Genomic DNA, 20,135 nt, shown 5'->3' with positions numbered 1-20,135 from the left:
GAAGCTGCAGTGAAACTCTCATTTGGGCCTTGAATCGTTTGGTTCCCATTGAAGTGCATTATATGGAGAAAATCCTGGAATATTTTCATCAAAAACCTTAATTTCTTTTCGACTGAAGAAAGAAAGACATAGACATCTTGGATGACATGGGGGTGAGTAAATTATCAGCAACAGTTTTTAAAAAGTGAAATAATCCTTTAACAACTAGTTCAGTTCAGTACTTTTGTAAAAGCGGTTGTCACGACCTTAATTTTTTATTTTTTCAATACCTTGGCCTTAAATTACAGAAATGTTTAGCAGTATGCAGTGTTTGATTCAGACACTTTAGTTCCATTCTGAGTCTAGCACATACAACTCAGCATCCAAAGTAATGTTTTCCACTCATTACCAAGACATTAACAGCAATAGTTAATCTCAGCAGGAGGCACCTACTTGATGGCTTTATTTTCTCCTCGGCCTCTCCCCGACACAGAAACCGAGTCTGGGGTCCCCGCTGTCTCCACCCCCGGCTTATTCCTCATCCCCTTCAGAGATAAAGAAAGAAGACAGAAATGTAAGAGAAAAACAAAAAATAGAAGGGAAGGAGAATATTGCCTGATATTATAGGATTCAGGTGGCATATTTCAGCAAATTCTGTGCAATTGCTGCAAGTTACACGGTTTAATTAACCAGTAAAGTTTGATAGATGGACTGATAGAGCTAATGCGCACCAACAACAGCCAAATAGAGGATTTTTACACAGATATTAATGACAAGCCCGAGACCCTCTGGGTGTTTACACATTAGAGAAGCTGTTTTGATAGATTGGAAAGCATAAGATATCGAAAGAGCCAGTCAGTCTGGAATACAGTGAATTGGATCAGCAGAAGCGAATGTCTACATCTGAGTTTGTTGCAAAAGTTGACATTTTCTTGAACATGACTGGGATGCTATCTAAGTAAAGTTGTTAAATACAGACTCAGAGACTCAAATATGACCAAGCAAAAGCAGCCAAAGAGGGTGTAAACACAAGAGGGGGAAATGAACAGGCACTTGGGGCAAAAAAAAAAAATGCCAATAAAATGTACAAAAGTACCACCCAAATTCAAGATGAGAGGGCAAAAACTGCACAATGAGTTCCCCAAAACACAAAAAGTGCTTTGTATATTCCATTAATTAACATTGCTATTCATTATTCAAATATCAAAATCAATAGTTATTTTTGCCAACGTTGATTCCACTAAACAAGTTCATTTCTGACCCTGGTAAACGCATACATTCTACATGCCCTGAAACTGAAAAGCTTCCTTTCAATGGACATTCAACCCTAAGGACTACAGTTTAGCTTGAGTAAACACTCACGCATCAATAATACACCATATGCAAACAGTTGTGCTATTGGCAGACAACTGAGACAACTCTACTGATCGATTCAAGCAATTACATAAAGGCTAATTACATCATTTCCTGTCTGTCAAAGATGCACTCCTCCCCACCATCTCTTGATTGGCCAATCCATCTCAAAGTGATTCTGCAGGTGGAGTATTCATTACAAAGTCCTCTGAAAGCCATCAGCCGCCAGCAGTTGTGTAAGAGATGATAAATGATCGGAACGGGAGGAAGAAAGAGCAGCGTCTTGGCCCGGGCACAGCAATAGCCTGCCAGTTTCAAGCATTTAAATTACGGCGGCTGCCAACATGCAATCGCTCCTCTGCCATGATCTGTCTACCGATGTAATGAATAGTTACAAAAGAAAGGAAGCGAAACAATTGTGTTCATACACAGGTACAAACATCTTGTGACTTGCAACGCAAGTGCACTCATTTAAATCAGAACTTGTGCCACGCCCCACAGGATGTGGAATTAGTGTAGAATTTGAATCGGAATTGCAGGAACAGGAATTTAGCTAAATAAATTCTGCAGTCAAACAACATTCATTATGACTGATTATGCGTATTTTTTTCATAGATGTAAAATACTGTTTTTCTTAACCGTTAAATATCACCACAGATAAATCTTTACAGAGGTGTTATGTTAGCATCAATGGGATAATATTATGTTCTTTATTAACATTTTAAATTAGTGGGTTATTATATTTTTATATTAAAGTTGTACTCATTTTGATGCATGTTTTTGCATTTTTCATTATTTAAAAAAATATGCATGTATAGTTTTTAATTCTTATTTCAATTTTAGTTATTTTATTACACCAAGTTAAACAAAATGAAAATTAGAAAGTAGAACATGTTTTTTATATATTTTATTTCAGTTAACATTTTTTTAATGTTTTTTAAAACTAATGTTTTACTTTTAATTAACTATAATAACCTTGGTTTAAATATGAATATAAATATTAATAAATTAATTAGAAATGTATTCGAAAAAAAATAATATTAACAAATTGAAATATATAGATTAGATCCTATATTAAAGAAATTAGAGCACAATCTTCCACCATACCCCATAAAATGTATCAATATAATGATATATAAATTATTAAATATAAATATTTGAAATGCAAAAGTTATGTCTCTTGACATAGTCATGTGTATGTTGTTAATGTTTGGTTCATTTACAGAGCAAGATGAAGAACTACACTTACAGAAGTTCTCTTTTTTGACCTTATTAATTCTTTAATCTACATACTTATTAAAATTATGCAAAATTATGTTACACATCCATAAGAGATGTAACTCACCAGTTCTGCCTTTGAAAGACCTTTTGAAAATGTTAAAAGTTCATGCAGTACTGGAAACTGATTTGTATGTAGTTCGGCTGATGGGAAGAACAATTAAAATTAATGTAGAATAACTGGTCTCATGCATATTATCCTGCTCATTAAAACCGCGGGTCAACTTCACATGCTACACTGTTTTAAAGTTTAAAAATGGTGCTAAAAGAGACTGTAAAATGAAGCTGTCAGGCTGTACAGTTGACCTTTGCTTGTTAGATTGAACAATATAACCCCGATGAGATCTTAAAATTACTTAAACTTAAAAAAACGTGCAATCTTTGTTGCATAAATTAGGATAGAGATTATTACACAACTTCTCAACTTCTCAATAAATAATATTCTGTTTCTGTTTTGCCCCCCCCCAAAAAAATAGTAAGCACGAACCGCTAATAAGTCATACTTCTTGCATATCCTCTCAGACAAACACATTTGTTTAAGATGAGATCTCTGACAGGTATGCAGTATGTGTGAGAGAGAAGCAAAGGGAAAGGGAAACAGCAAAGATAGAGTAAGGGGTAGGTTTTCAAACAGAATTTACAATCACAAAAGGAGAATGAGCAAGGAGAAATATGATATCATCGACTAAGAAAAAGAGAAAGACAGAGGAGGGAAGAAGATTTTTCACAGGTGGTTTCTTGGTGGTAGTCTCACAACAGGTCCAACTCGGCCCTCACACTGTCTGTCACATGTTAAGAGTGCTTTATTCTCAGATCTTCTTTGCTGAAACTCTCCGTCACCTCACCTGCACTTCTCACCATTATCTTATCTGCACAAATTACTGCTGAAAAATGATTCCCCTCAGATACAACAGAAAGAAAGTGTTAGACTAAAAAAAGATGGACATGCAACTCTTGTAATATATAAAAGTAAATAAATGTAATATATAAAATGATACATGAAATTATATATGATATGTTATAGAATGATGGATGGATGGATGGATGGAAAAATAAAAGAAGGATGGATGGATGGATTGGAAAGGGATGGATGGATTGGATGGATGGATGAATAAATAGAAGGATGGATGGATGCATACAATGATGGATGGATGAATGGATGGATAGAGAGATAGAAAAATAGATAGAATGTTGGATGGATGGATGGATGGATGGAACAATAAATAGAAGGATGGGTGGATGGATAGAACAATTGAACGAGATGGATTGAACAATAAATAGAAGGATAGAAAAATGGATGACGGATGGAATGATATGGATGGATGGATGGAACAATAGATTAAATTATGGATGGATAGAACGATATGGATGGATTGATGGAACAATAGATAGAATGATGAATGAATGGATAGAACAAAAGATAGAACGGTGGATGGATGGATGTAAAAAATAGATAGAATGATGGATTGAACGATATGGATGGATGGATGGAACAATAGATTGAATGACGGATGGGTAGAAAGATATGGATGGATGGAAAGAACAATAGATGGAACGATGGATGGATGGATGATGTATAGAACAATAGATAGAACGATGGATAATGATGGATAGAACAATGTATAGAACAATGGATGAGTGGATGAACAATAGATAGAATGATGGATGGTTAGAACAATAGATAGAACGATGGATGGATGGATGGATGGATATAACAATAGATAGAATGATGGACAGATGGATAAAACAATAGATAGAACAATGGATGGATGGATAGAACAATAGACAGAACAATGAATGGATGGATGGATGGATAAAAAAATAATAAGCACAAACCGAAATGAAGTAACAATGAAGTCATAGATGGATGAAAGGAGGATGGATGGATGGCTGTATGATTGTACAGCATTTAATATGGAGTTAAATCATTTCAGGAGATACAAGAAATCAACTTCTGTGGACTTTCGTTCTTGTATGACACATTTTTCATCTCTCTCAACAAAGTTCTTTCAATCTTCACCAGATTCCCTCTGTTCAGAGAGTCAGAACTGGATCAGACAGGGAAAAGTAGTCTTGACCCGAAACTACCCAGCACTGTCAAATCTATTTGGGAGGAGAAGGAGAAAGCACGCAGTCTGTCGGCACGGAGAGAAGCGTGGGGTGTTGTGGGCAAAAAACATATGAATCATTAGTGAGCCCTGTGGCGTGGCAGAATGAGGTATGAGAAACATAAAGGGAGACTCTCGCTGCGCAGCCTTACATAACGTATCCCGGCTTATTCACTCATTAAGGATCTGTTGTTCTTCTGCTATTGATCAAAAGACTGACCACAGCCGTTTTAATTGAAAGAACAACATTAATCCTAATGCAATATTTGAAAAGGGGTTTGTTTGGTTCAGAAGAACTCATGAGTGATGTTAGAAAAGGTGAATCTTACAAAAGAAAAAAAAAAATTTTGCTTAAAGCAAAATACTTAATTGGTCTACAATAGGTTTCATTGTGTTTGTGACATTTTCTTGACAATTAAGCACATTTTACATTTACATTTACTCTTTAGCTGACGCTTTTATCCAAAGCGACTTACAATAGAGGGAATGCATTGACGTCACTTTCCCGCCGAAACAACCTCCCTCAGCCTGACAGAGTGGCAAAAGATCTGCTGTGAGACTGGATTTAATAGGGGAAACTGCGAAAATACGACAAAAATTAAAAATTGTATCAATTTAAACTAAATGTTGGACTCAATATAGTGTTCCTTACAACTTACTAAAGATCCAGTGATCCATGGATATATATATCAGGCAGGAATCGTGTTGCCTGACATTTATGTTTGCCTGATTTTGACACCGGGGAAATAAAAGCAATATAGACCTAAACGCTTTATAAAAATACAATATAGGTAGGTCTAAATAAATAATAATAATTATTATTATTATTATTGTTATTATTCTTATTCTTTTTTCCAACCAAATGTGACCTAAATGATTATAAAAATGCGGAATATACAGAAATAGCACTCTCTGTTGTTTCAGCTTTCGGGCCTTTCAGGCTTCCAAAAGTCAAGTCAAATTCACACCCACAGAGGAAATAATGGTGTACTAATATATAGCTAAATGACTTATTTTGTAAATAATAAAATCTTCAACACAGTCAATAATTTCACCCCTTAAAACTCATCAACCATGAATATGCAAATGAGACTACTCAAAACTCCACTCAATCCCAGCAGCTCGGACGACTACCTGATCCACTTGGTCAACTGTAGTAAATGCTACACAATGGTGTGTGTAAACATGTGGGAATTTAATTTAACCATAAACTGACTCAGAAGAAGAGGAGGAAGAGTGAATTATACATGGTTGTCAACAAGTTGGTGTATTAGAATGGTAATGAGTTTGATGTAATGCTATACAACTTCAGACACAGAGATAATTTTATGATTAGCCTTTGGCTTGACTACGTTATCAAACAGCTAATAATGTGTTACTAATGTCACACAAGCCATGTTCCCGTTCACCATCTCAGAGTCAAACAGCTTCCTTCGAAAAATTAGCATCCTTAGAAACACTTTGAACAGAATAGAAAGGCATATCATCATAACATCTTAAAGGAGCTGTACTGTATGTAAGATTGTGGCCAAAACTGGTACTGCAATCACATTCAACCCCCTGCCCTGACTTGAGGTTGCCATATAGGCTGCAAGATCCAACATTTTTTTTATCCGACACGTTTGTATCTGCAGCAGTGGTAACTAGAGCAGAGCTGGCACCCCGGATGCTGCAACACTTGGTAGACATTGGTAGATATGTGGCGAGTGGAGTATCAGACCAAAACACAACATGACAACATCAACAACAGTTGAGGGCTGCAACTTCATTCTTTAAATGACAATATCCTGGCTGGACTACTGTTGTCAGTGATATAAGTATTTGAAATGAACATGATTTCTTTAGCATGGCCCTTTTATGATTATTTGAAATAAATTTCTTACATACAGCTCCTTTAATATACATCATATTCTCAATTCACCCACTATACGCCTTATTCACGGCAGCGCCATCTTTGATTTTTAATGAGAATGAAAGCGAGGCTGTGAGGGATAGGGCTGTACTGTTATTTAATGTGTTTTCGTTTTGTTCTGCTCATGAAACATTGGAAAAATATCTTTCCAAGAAATTTTAGTTGACAAAAAACTCCCGACAATATAAGCTGTGAAAAATTTAGGAGCTTTATTCAGCTTTTTACAGCGGATGCCATTGGAAACACGGTAAGTCTATCCCTCACAGCCTCACTTTCATACCTGTCATGGCGCCGCTCTGAATAAGGTCTATATTGCAATATACCTGATTTTTTCTGTCCCTGCTTAAAGGTGTTCTTGTGTGGAAAATCTTCGCATGTTGAGGGCTTTGTTACATGTTTGTGATGGTAGGAAACAGAGGTGGTTTCAAACACATTTTTGTGACTGTCTTCGGTACACTGCAGTTTCAAGAGAAAATCCTCAGCAATGGTGACTGAAGAATTTGCACATGGTTTGTCTTAAAGGATAATAAAAGCAACAACAGACATATATACAACATTAAAAACTTGATTTTCACCACAGGGAATCTTTAAGGGCTCATAGTTAAAGAGATTTCAACTATTGTCCTTTTTTTTAACACCATGTTTTTTATACATTTTGCAACGATAAACAGCTTTTAGTGGCTGTTTTCACACTTGGTTTTGCAGAACAACTCTCAGAGTTTCTAGGACAACGCTCCCAGCTGTTCACCTCGATGAAGCACTTGGTCCTCACCAAAAGCTCTAGTGTGAAAACACTATTATTTTGATGACAAAAAAATATTTTGCAAATCATTTCATGGTCACCTAACCGCATATATCTTGAATATGAAGTAGGGTTTATGCATGTTTTGTTTAAGACAACTTTCATTAGGTGACTTTCGCTCAATGATGAGATTTTAAATGCAAATATGACATTGTTTAAGATGTCTTTATGACATCTTGACATAAACCAATACATCATAACCTGTCAGTGTCTTTGTCATGACAAATTGACATAAAATTAAGTTAAACTGTCATGTGGTTGGCTTTAACATTGTCATGAGGTCATCATAACTGTGTCATGAATATTTTTCATGACCTCAACTACAGTGGTACAAATTGAATATGTCATTAAAAAGTTATAATGGCTTCATGACAGCCAATGTCAAAACCAACCTGACAGTTTAATGTAATGTTAACCAATAAAGCTAGGTGGTTTCTTAAGTTTGATAATTAATTTTCTATGTCATGTTTATGACAGGTTGTGTTGTCTAGTAATGTCAAGTTGTCGTGACCAAGACACTGACAGGTTATGATGTATTGGTTTATGTCAATGTGTCATAACAAAGACATCTCAAACAATGTCATATTTGCATTAAAAATGTCATAACTGAGCGAATGACACTTAATGACAGTTGTCACAAACATGAATAAAACTTCCTTCATATTCGTAACATATGTCATGTCATGATTATGAAGGTGTCATGTTAGTCACCGAACAGCTTAATACAATATAAAAACAGAGGAGGAGGGGTTCAGGTTTCGATTAAAACATTAAGTACCAAGAATGAAAATGGCAAAAATAGAACAAGCAAAAACTGCACAGAATGAGAAGTGTTTGTAATCCCTCATTGTAATAACAGTAAGACGTTGGATGCCCGCAGGCCGGGCACGTGGTAGGGAAGCCATTACGGAGTGTAATTAAAGCTTGAAATCTCTTTTTAGCCACCCTGCAGACTTCCCGTCTGCCTCTCACTCCTCCTTTCATTTCCTTGATTTCACTTCCTCCGTCTGGCCCGTGCTGACCATCTCAAAACTCATCACTCCTGGTTGATGAATGAAAAGCGTGGATTTGTATTAGAAATGGTTGTGAAACAATGCCTTCACATCCGGGCTTCTCTTCCAGGCAAAAGAGCAAGTGACACATTAAATGTGTTAAAGGTAATTAATTCATTTCGAATAATAAGTGATCCGTTTATTTTAGGAAGAGGGTTATTTAATTAAACTGAGCACAGGAGATTAATTTGTATGTGGATGTTATTTATCAACTGGCTATTAATCAAAAAGTGGTCTGTAATCACATTTTCATGTTTATGTATAAATCATTTAGACTAATTATTTCTTTTTTCCTTAATACATGTTCTTTCTTCCCTCATGATTTCAGTCTCATTTGGTCGCCTTGCGCTGAATTGCTTTGCATGAGTTGAATGGCAAATCTTGTTTTGCAGATGCTAAGGCTGAACGGGGAAAACTACAGGCTCAACACCTAATTATCCAGACAGAAAATAAGATTTACAGCTATTGAAAGGCAATCTGGATCTACGTCTTATGTAAACACAAATAAAGGGAATGCCATACCCCCCTCCTGCAATGCTAATAATTGGGTCCTATTATGCTTTTTCACTTTTTAAACTTTAGTTAATCTGCAATGTTGCTCTCTGAGCATACAAAAGAACTGCAAGGTTAGTCAAAGTTAGCTCAAAGTTCACTCCAAAGGGGATGATCCTCTTGTTTGTTAATATTGTCAGGGTCTGAATCAGGCTCGAATGGTTTAAAATTTCCGCCATCCTTTATATTTAGACTAGCGCAGAACTCACAGGAGGGGCGGGGCATTTCCAGAACACATGCTAAACACTGTCAATCAGAACACACTGGGACAGCTAACCAATCACAGCACATTTCGTATTTCGGAAGGAGGGGCTTCACCGAAAACGACATATTCGGAACAGAGAGGGGAGCTGTAATAATGCAAAATATGTTAAAAAAATTATGTAATAATGTAAATGTATAATCTTTGAGATGTTCATTGATTGTTGTCAGACTGTAATTGACAAACAACCATTAAACAGAAGACACTACTACCATTTAAATGGCACTACTAAAGGCAACTACCTTTTTATTATTCGGGTAATCTTATTCAGAAACAGATGTCAATTGTACACTTATTGTTGTGCAGGAAGTGAAATCACTCACCAGTTTGCGTTGGCACCATCCGCAGATCCCGCATAGTGCCACCAGCCACACAACACACACCGTTAATCCCAACGAAACTAGGAACACGCACAGAGACAAAGAACCTGTGGAGAGACAATTCCTTAAAATTAGTGCGGTCAAAAGGTAATGCGTTAACACTGCATGATCACTTAAGTTGCTGTTAAGTTTTTGCAAACACTTTTATTCAATTTGAGTTGTGTCGATAGCTTGCTAATAAGTTAACATCACACTCTATTGGAATAAATTGAAAGTCGAGTCTCCAGTGAAGGATGCTGTTGTGTGGCACTGGCATCCAGAGTTTCTGCCTACGCGTTGTGTTACACAGCAAGGCAGCCAATTAGAAACAGAGCTTATAAGAGCAAGGAAAATGATTTTTTTAAGAAATGTCTCAAGTCTGTCGATCGATGCTTAAGGGGTCATTTAGCATTTCAAAGCGGGCACATATTTAAGAGTTTATGCATACATTTCTAACTAAATGTTACACTGCTAAAATGAGTGGTTATGTCATTTGTAAGACAATGTGACTCACAGATTTGTTAGGCATTCATATCAAACAAACCATAACTCAAATAAATAAATAAAAACATTTAGGCTATACCCTTAAAAGTTCAGTTCACCCCAAAATGAAAATTCTGTCATTAATTACTCACCCTAGTGTTGTCACAAACAACACTAAGTCGACACAAACGACACAGTCACAAGTAAAAATTCTAAAGAATAATGCTTAAAAAATAATAAAATAAATGAAAATAGAATTTGAGTGATCAAGTAAAAATCCTAACAACATTCTTATGTTGTAACATTCTTATTCTTATAAAAATTATCTAAAATATATAAAAAAATTAGGGATGTTAAACGATTAATCGTGATTAATCGCATCCAAAATAAAAGTTTGTGTTTCCATAATATATGTGGGTGCTGTGTATAATTATTTTATATAAAAAAATACACACACATGTATATTTAAGAAATATTTTCATGTATATACAGTATATAGATTTATATATAATTTATATTATATATAAATAATATTTTTTCTTAAATATACATGTGTATATATATATATATATATATATATATATAGTATATATATATATATATATATATATATATATATATATATATTATACATTATATATGTATATATACATTTATTTTGGATGCGATTAATCGCGATTAATCGTTTATTTTCAAATATCAATAGAAGTAAAAGTACAAAACAAACAGTAACTAATATAACAAGTGATGAAGGTCTCAAGTCCAAAATCCTGAAGAAAAATTCAAATAAATTAGGCTATATTATAATAATATACTAATAAAGGTCAAGTAAACAAAACTAAACTACACTAATGGATGCATATTAGGCAAAGGGGCACCTCTAATTCATTATTTGATTGAACTGATTGGAAACTTTTAGTAGGTAAAGAAACTTTTTATTTTTTGACTAACAGTATTGATTACATTTTATGGTGCAGCAGTAAAGCGAGAGTGGGTGGTGAAGTAAAACACAAGCAGCTGCTCAGAAATAGATTCATTTTCACCGAGAGGGGCAGAACGGAGAGCAGGCGTGTAATCCAGTTAAACTGAGTAAAACATGTGAAATACAACGGTCTGGTCGAACACAACTGCACTGACCCTGTCATGACATTAGAGTCCATAAGGGTTTAGTCGAGGTCTGAGTCATCGTGTCCATGAGACATTTAGAGGTGAGGAGATTTAGGTGGGAGGTGAGGAGATCTGGTGTTGAAGATCAGCAATCTTCGGTGAGAAAGAGATTGGCACGTTCTTATTTTTCTTTTGAAATGGGTGTTTAGAAGCACAGTGGACAGGTTTGAGGTTTGGAAGGGTAATACTTAAGATAAAAAAGTGTGAGAGAAAAGTTGACAGTAATCTGGTAACCGAGAAGGCGAAGAAAAGAGGGAATAATATATATTGTGGATGAAAAAAAATATATATGTGGAGAACCGTAGAGGTTCTGTCAGAAAGGGGGCGGAAGGGAGCAGGATAAATGATTTTATAATGCCCCTAAGAAATATATAAAATGAGGGAAATTACAGTGAGAGGTGGAAAGGGAGATAAATGTGTGTGAGAGAGAAAGTCCTGAGGTTCTGGGAATTTTTCTATCCTTTTATTTAATGTTATCAACTTATACTGTAAGTCTTGCGTCGCCAGACATTTGATTCATTGCAAGTCTGATTTACAGATGCCCACAGAGACAGAAAGAGACCGTCTGACTTTGCAAAAAAAAAAAAAAAAATCACTTTCTCAATTAGCATTTATGTCTTATTTTCCCAGTAAAACATCTAAACCCCCACTGAGAAGTAAAATCGCGCAGAATAATAAGAGTATTACCGACTTTAATTATTTATTTTCTTTTTTTAAGCATAAGATTTAAGATCTTTAAGATCATAAGATTTAAGCATAAGATTTAAGATCCCAAGCACATACCATCATGCATTGCACTGATGGTAACAAAAGACAGACAGGCGACAACAATGACGTAATCGACGGCACAGAGAGACGATCCGAAAGTAGTGTTTCTATTATGCTGGTGAGCTTACTATCTAGTGGTCTACTCCCTATACCCCCTACATAGGTAGTAGTGGTTTGAGTGGAGATTTCAGACACAGCCAATGTGATCAGAATTTTTTTTTTTTCCTAAGGCATGTGCATTCACCTGTGGAATTCTTCACTTTTATTGGTCTGTTGGCAACACTCATTGTACCATGAAAGACGAGAAGCCCTTTCTGGTCTAAAGTGTCTCTAGCCCCTTTTTCACCAAAGCATTTTGAGAGCCGGTTCGGAGCCGGTGCCTGCACGCGAACCAGTTCTTTGTGTTTCGACAGCCAAAGAACCGGTTCGCGGCCGGGAAAACTGGTTCCAAAGCGGCACCAACTCTTTGCTGGACTAGAACCGTTCTTTTAGCACGTCATGTTTACGTCGGGGGCTGGGGCGGGTTTAGATGTGTTCTAAACATCTTTTCTGACCATCGCAAAGCCAGGAGAAACTGCAGAAACACGCAAGCGTTTTTATTTATTTATTTTTATTTATTTGAAACATAAACAAAGAAGAAAACAGTCACGGTATAGAACAAATAAATGGAAAGAAAAAATGACACATGACAGGCGTACATAACTTATCAGAAAACATTACATAACGTTATATATCAAACGAAAAGACTTACATATTTTTTTTAAGTTTTCTTGGTACACAAGTTAGAGATAATCCTAAAGCAATGTACTTGCAAGCGTTTCTAGCTAAGACGTACACAGTGACGTAACGACGTCGTTCCCTGGGCGCTCTAGTCAGTGGAAAAACAAACCGGTTCTGAACGGGTTTGCAAGTTGAACCAACTCCGAACCAACTTTAAACCAGCACCAGTTCCGAACCAGTTCTTTTTGGGTGGAAAAGGGGTATCTGAGGGCTGAAATCTGAAAATCGCTCCCTGTTGATTGCCCCATTAGCAACTTTGTCTATGATTTCTGTCTTTTTAGAAACACTATTGAGTAGATGAGGGCATCGATTTTTTTTCTTTCCAGGATTATTTGATTAATAAGAACAGCACAATTTGAAATGGAAATGTTTTGCAACATTATAAATGTCTTAACTCTCACTCTTGATCAATGTAATATGTCCTTGCAGAATAAAAGTATGAATTTTACTGACCCCAACATTTTGAATGGTATGTAGTATATATGAATTTCATTGAATTTGAATTCATTTTAATTCTAGCAAGTAAGTGGATTAATTTATATAGCACTTTTTCCACTTTGCAATTAACATAACATAAATAAACAAGACAAATACTCAAATGTTTATAGATATAAATATGTCCGGCGGCCATACAGTCCATATAGAATAAGCAATAGAGTAAAATGGTGTAACACCAGAGTAGTCCGTCATGGAGGGGGTACACCAAGCAACCCGGTGAACCGCATCTCGAATGCCACAGAAACCAAACAAATGCAGACTCCACGATTTCAAAACGGAAAACGGGAACAGCTACCATGCCAAAAAAAATCCTCCAGTGAAAGACTTTAACTAACAAAACAAATATCAAGTGTGAAGCGGCAGCCAAGCGCGCACAAAATCCAATTACAATCCTAACTCAAATCAAATTAAAAAACTAAATTTGAATTTAAAAGTCATTCTCAATTCATTTCTGTATGGCACACAACCTTGGTCTCTGATCCGTGATTTGGGAGCAGGGTCGAGCAGTATATAGACAATTAGTGCCTTAGTGGAAATCTCTGCTCACCTGTAAACAGTCTTGAGAAAATCATCCTGATAAAGTCTGAGACACTGGCCCAAATAATAACATCCCTGCGGCCCGGCGCATTTTGGGTCATGGCACCGTGTGACAAATGGGGCCGTGCCGTGCCGTCTCATCGGACATTTCTCAATGTCGGGAAGAACTCTGACAGGGTTGTCCCAAATAACTGACGAGATTATTTGTGGGTCAGATCCAAAGCAAAGCCGTGAGAGTAGATCCTTCACTTATGTGTGATGTGACTTCTGAACAGGCCTAATGTTACGGAGTGATAAACAGGGATGGATTTCAGTCAAACAAGAACAGATGGGTAGTTGATGACATACAGTGAAATGGATCTAGGTAAAAAACAAACCGTTCTCCACCCACGGTTCTGCAAGCACTTGCATCTCAAATCTGATGACGCAAACGCATCTATAATATGGTTTGTTGAAAATAAATAAAACAGACAGACAGAGTTAGGCTTATGTATGTTTCAGTCGATGGATATGCATTCTGGCTTCTCCTAAACTTTGTTCAGCACATGTGTCGTATGCTATACATGACCAGTAATTTACACGTCATCAACCGTGTGTTGCAGCCCATTCTCACCCCCAAGGCGTCACTTAACTGACACCTTGGGAAGCATTTGGACATTTCTCAATATTAGACGCTTTAGGCGCCCTTTAGCGTCAGTTAGATGACGCCCTAGGATCGCGTGTACCCTACCCCCACCCCACACCTGAACCTAACCGCGTCCTCTAACTGATGCTTTCCTTTAGCGTCAGTTAGATGACGCCATAGGATCGCGCCATGTAAGTGACGCTAAAGGGCGCCTAAAACGTCAAATATTGAAGCATGGTCAAAGGTGACGCCTTGGAGTGAGAATGCGTTGTGTGTTGATACCGCTCAAGATACACATTGCAATCCGTGTTTAAAGGGATACTTCAGGATTTAGCATTAAGCTTTGTATTAGTAGAAAACCTGTAGTATTTTCGAATTGCCAAGCTTTCCACTCTCGTATCCCACTGAGATGAGAGATTTATATATTTTTTGTCTGGAAAAAATCCTCCGATGACGCAAAAAAAATCATCATTTTGCATCATCGGAGCATTTTTTGGCCAGATGCTAAAAACTACAGCCAGTAGAAGGAGCTGTTCTGCATGTTTTCAACCCGCCCATAGTGTCAGCCATCTTTTTTTGGAAGCTAAGCTAGCAGGCTCGACTTGTTCTGTTGAGAAAGCGGAGTAAATTAGTAAGAGAAAGCTGAGTAGTAGGGGTTACCATCCTCTTTTTCCTGGACATGTCTAAACGTGTCATCACAGGCGACACTACAGCATGAAAATGCAGTTTTCAAATTCATCCACTAGGGAAAACTTTTCAAAAAGCTCATTTTCGCAAGACAAAAAGCCACCCTAGAGTGAACAGAAGAGAAAAAGATGCATTTTCAAACAAAAATGTATTAGCGTGGACAAGGCTTGAATCCTTTATCGAATCGTTTCAGACACACTGAGAAAGTGATGCTGCAATGTGCAATCTTATGAGAAAATTAAAGTGTCTTTTGACCTTGGGTGCATATTAACCTCCAAAACTAAATTAGGAACCTTTAAAATAGCATAATAGGGGCGCCAAGGGTTTGTTCACCCAAAACAATTCACAGTTTTCAACTGTTTCGTTGAGAAAAGAGTTAATTCACATGATATCTATCAGGATCTACCCATCTAGTGTATCTCCCTCCCTCAGCCACACTAACTATTAGAATAACAAGGGCGAATGATTAAAACTCATTAGGCCTGCATCCCAAACATAAGCAGTGTCTGCTGGTAAACATTTGCATTTTTGGAATAAGCCCAATCACACAATAGTTGCACATTCTGGCTGGTAAAAATAGGCCTTGTCATTGAAAAGCCACCGTCAAGTCACTTGTCTGAGAGCCCCGTAGAGACCTCTTATTGAAAATCTCAGATTACTACAGCAGGTAAATCAAACAAGAAGATTCTTGGTATCGTTATAGGAATAGTGCGTGAGAAACAATAGGAAGAAATTATTTTCAAGAGGAATGTGGGTGACCTCAAATGGTTTTTAATCTATTATACTGCAGACACAGCTGTTGCAATATACTGCATACGCAAGTTTAAATCCATCTTTCTTAGTTTAGATCTATCACATCATATTGTTTCAATCTGCTTTACATTATATTGTATCATATCAAATATTACAGGGCACAGGATGAAAATGATCTTGCATGAAACACGCGAGTTATTTTAATTAAAGCTGAACCCCCACCATCATCAGTACACTTGCAGTGTTTAACAAGGATTTTATGACTAATGATGATCCAAAACTATGATGAGTATTCATCATAATAAAAAACAAAAATCGATTTTCAAACTTGTCTTGAAACTACACTAGGCTACTGTTAAAAAGTTTGGGGTCAGTAAGATTTGCTTAAGAAAAAATGAATACATAAATTTATCAAGGATACATTCAATTGATCAAAAGTGACAGGTGTGCGATGGGAATTGTTAACTAAAATGTTGAAAATTGAATTATGTATTTCAATATTACTGTTTTATTGATCAAATAAGTGCATCCTTGGAGAGCATTAAAGAATTTGGCAACCTTACTTAAAGCTTTTAATGCATAATAAAGGCATTCATAATGTATGTTATAATGCATTATATATTTTCATCAATAAGTTAAAATGCATTATAATATCCAGAGACTACTTGTTACATCTGCATGAAATTGGTTGTTTGTCATGTTTTAATGCATTATACTTTCTAAAGGTGTATTATAAAGTACTATAACTGTGGTTAAAATTATTCATGAGACCATTCAATGCATTTTATGGTGCATTGCAAAACATAATTAATCCATGAATCCAACGATACTTCTATAATGCATTATATATCAAAATCAAAACTTACAGTCCACAAACTTTTGAACTTTGAACGAAAGGATCTATCTATATCGACTGATTTAAAGATATATTTACTTTATGATATCTCTACTTTAAGTCACACACACACACACACACACACACACACACAGCCATTTCAGATAGTATTGTATCACATCATATCCAATTGTCTTCACTTATTATAAACACAATGTATTATGGTCTAATCAACCTTTAAGTGTAGTGGTTGAAATACATTACATAGTGCATTTTAGAAAAATGCTTTCAGGCAACAACTATTGTAGGTCCACTGGGAAGCTATTAGTAAACCATGTATCAACAAATGATGTGAGTGCCCTTAAACCAGCTAAATTGCAGTGAGAACAGGGCCCTCTCTGATCTGATCAAAGAAAAAAGTGCAGACTGCTGACAAAATAAGATAAAAGCCAGGAGGAACAGGTCTTTTACTGGCTGCTAAAGACCAGGAAGAATCTAAGGGCAAAGGACCAGGTCCAAAATGCAAACCCTGACACTGGGTCACACAGACGGACCAAAGCGGGTACCACCCAGACGACAGCGTGAGAGGCTCTCTGGGTCTCCAGCAACCTACTTTACAGACATTGCACAGCCCTTCATGTCTGCACAGCACGTCAAGAGGCTTATTTAGGCTAACTCGGGCCCCGGCGCGCTCCCCAAAGATCCAGCTGTCTGGTGCTGGCTGCTGGTGTCATCAACTCAGCGTCTATATGAGGAACAGCATTTCTCCGTCATTAAAAGATGAGAGAAAAAAAAACTGGAGCAACCAAATGTTTTTTTCCCCCGTTCATATTCGACAAAGACAAAGTGTAAAGCAACCTGCTATTTTTTGCTATTTTATTTATTCACCCTTTATTTGTCCTGACAGGTTATTGGGAACACGTTGCCTCTATAATAACAATCTGGTGAGCGATCTGAAACTCTCTCTGCGGTGATGAAATAGATGTAATTTGCCACATGCTTCGCCAGGGCCTGCTCCGTGAGAAACGTCTGACCCAATGAAGACAATCAGGATGAGCCAATCAAAGATTATGTAATACCGAGCTACAGATCCGTACAGCGGCCTGGGCGATCCGGCTTTCCATTACAAGATCCTTTCTGTCTATGATTGTATTATGGCAAAGAACTTCATCTATTTTTAAAGCAAAATGTCCTCCTGGGATTTCAACAGTCACAGGTCCAAAGCTCGATCCTGGGTGATCTTGCTACATTTTGGATTATAATTAAGATGGCCAAACACTTGCCCCGTCTGCCACTGGTCAAACAAACAAACAGTCTCAACCCAAACTCATATGGCCCTATTTTAATGAACTAAGCGCATGGTCTAAAGCGCAGGGTGCAATTGCACTTAGGGCATGTATGAATCTACTTTCGCTATAGTTTTGCGGTGGGAAAAATGGTCGGTGTGCCCGGCGCACGGTCTAAAAGGATTGTCCCTATTCTTTTAATGAGTAATGGGTGTGTTTTGGGCATAACGTGAAATAAACCAATCAGAAGTCTCATCTTTCATTCCCTTTAAAAGCCAATTGTGCTCGTGCCTTGGCGGGTTTATATTTACATGATGGAATTTGCAAGCAGAAAGCGTTTCCAGAGAGCAAACTGATCTGCCTGTGCGCGAGGTTAAAGCACACCATCTACGGGAAAAGACAGATTCTTTATCTTTATGTACAGAATATTAATCTTTTACATTATAATCCTTTTATTTTTAATATTTGGCAGGTTTGTGTGGTTTGTGTGCGCGTCCTTGTGTGTTTAATAAGCAGAGTGTACACGCATTGTGGACCCACCTATAGACACACACACTAACATGCTCTTTAAATAACAAAAAAATAATAATAATTGTGCCATTGACTTGTTTTGGTTGGTCAATGGTGCAGTCTATTTCAGTTGCATCAAAATAGCAACGTGCCAACAATGCGCCTGAACACTTTTAGACTAGCCCTATAAGGCACAAATTAATTTGCTATTTAAAAAAAAGTGGCAGAGGACGTGAAAATGATAATCGCGTCAGGCTGAAACTAGCAAAAAACACTTGATACAGTCTGGCGCTGTATTGTGCCAGGTGTATTATAGGGCCCATAGAGTGAAAAAAAGATGCACAATGACTACACTTGAACAATCTGGATTAAAACATACTGTTGATGTAAATGTGAAAAATTATTTGAGAAAAAAAGTGAAAAATGGGCAAACAATGGAACCATGTTGAGAATTTGCCCTAAAAGTATAAACAAAATATATTATGAATCAGCCATTTCCACAACATAAATGTAATACAACTCACATCTGCACAGAAACTAATTTTGTGATAGTCAGAACGAGTATTGTTTTGCATGTTATGGCAGTTTACAAAAAAAAAACTAAGGATTCCCAAAATTATTTATGTCAACTGACCAAAAATCTGGTTCTCTGATGTTGGTTAATGGTCACATCATGACATGCAAGCAAAAACAACTTTCAATTTTTTTTCTATTTTAATACTTTTTCATTGTTTTTACGTTAAAATTGTTTATTTTAAATTTCATATTTTTATGATTAAAATAATTATTCATTTTAACTCACAAACCCCCATGACCTTGTCCACATGAAGACATTATATATTCCCAAATATGGTTGTTTATATTGTTCAGTAAAGTTGTTGGTGGTAAAAAAATAAAAATAAAAAAATACTTTTTTTAACCAGACAAACACCTGACCTAAAATCACTTGCTCTCTTTTTTCGTCTCTACATGAGACCCAGAAACACAGATTCACAACTTTGTCTCAAAGATGAAGCAATGCGTCCAAAAGTGCATCAATTAAAAACCATATAATTTTACTTCATAACGAACCACAACACAAAAGTTAAAGTAAGTATATCAACTTTTTTTTCAGCCGATGTATCTGGAACAGCACAACTATGCCAAGGTCATAGGTTCAACTCCCTGGAAACACAAAACACTAACAAATGTGCACCATGAATTAAATAACAGTGTCCAAACGGAGTAGAATTGTAATATAGTGGACTGGCAGCTGTATGAATGCAGCTATAGTGCAAAACCACTGCTAGATTCTAGAGGCAACCTGCCAGGCATCTCTGCGTTAGGACCCCTGAAGAGGCCAGATGGGAGCCCTGCTGTGGCCTCCTGTAGTCATGACACGTACAGACAGAATATTCCTGCACACAAACATGTCCAAACATACACCTTGTGCTTATTGTGTGCCACCTGCATTTCACAATTTTGAAAACTGACTTCACAGTTTCACTAACTGTTCACACCAAGGGCAATTACTATAATGATAAAGATACAGTTCTAGAAACCATATGGC

The 20,135-nt window shown here is 36.7% G+C and overlaps 1 protein-coding gene across 2 annotated transcripts in view; it reads right to left on the bottom strand.

Annotated features, from left to right (window-relative positions):
- The window catches only part of syt7b (synaptotagmin VIIb), a 120,628-nt gene that overhangs the window by 63,903 nt on the left and 36,590 nt on the right, over nt 1-20,135 (bottom strand). For both annotated transcript variants that reach the window (XM_039659083.2, XM_039659084.2), the window contains exons 2-3: nt 9,622-9,725; nt 433-524 (exon numbers count right to left, since the gene is read on the bottom strand). In XM_039659083.2, coding sequence (XP_039515017.2) covers nt 433-524; nt 9,622-9,725 — 196 coding nt within the window. The remainder of the gene's footprint in view (nt 1-432; nt 525-9,621; nt 9,726-20,135) is intronic.

This window comes from Pimephales promelas, chromosome 1 (genome assembly GCF_988280905.1).
Source record: "Pimephales promelas chromosome 1, fPimPro1.hap1.1, whole genome shotgun sequence".
In the NCBI taxonomy this organism is placed as follows: domain Eukaryota; kingdom Metazoa; phylum Chordata; class Actinopteri; order Cypriniformes; family Leuciscidae; genus Pimephales; species Pimephales promelas.
The sequence above is the reverse complement of the archived record's forward strand: the minus strand, read 5'-3'. Positions and strand labels throughout refer to the sequence as shown.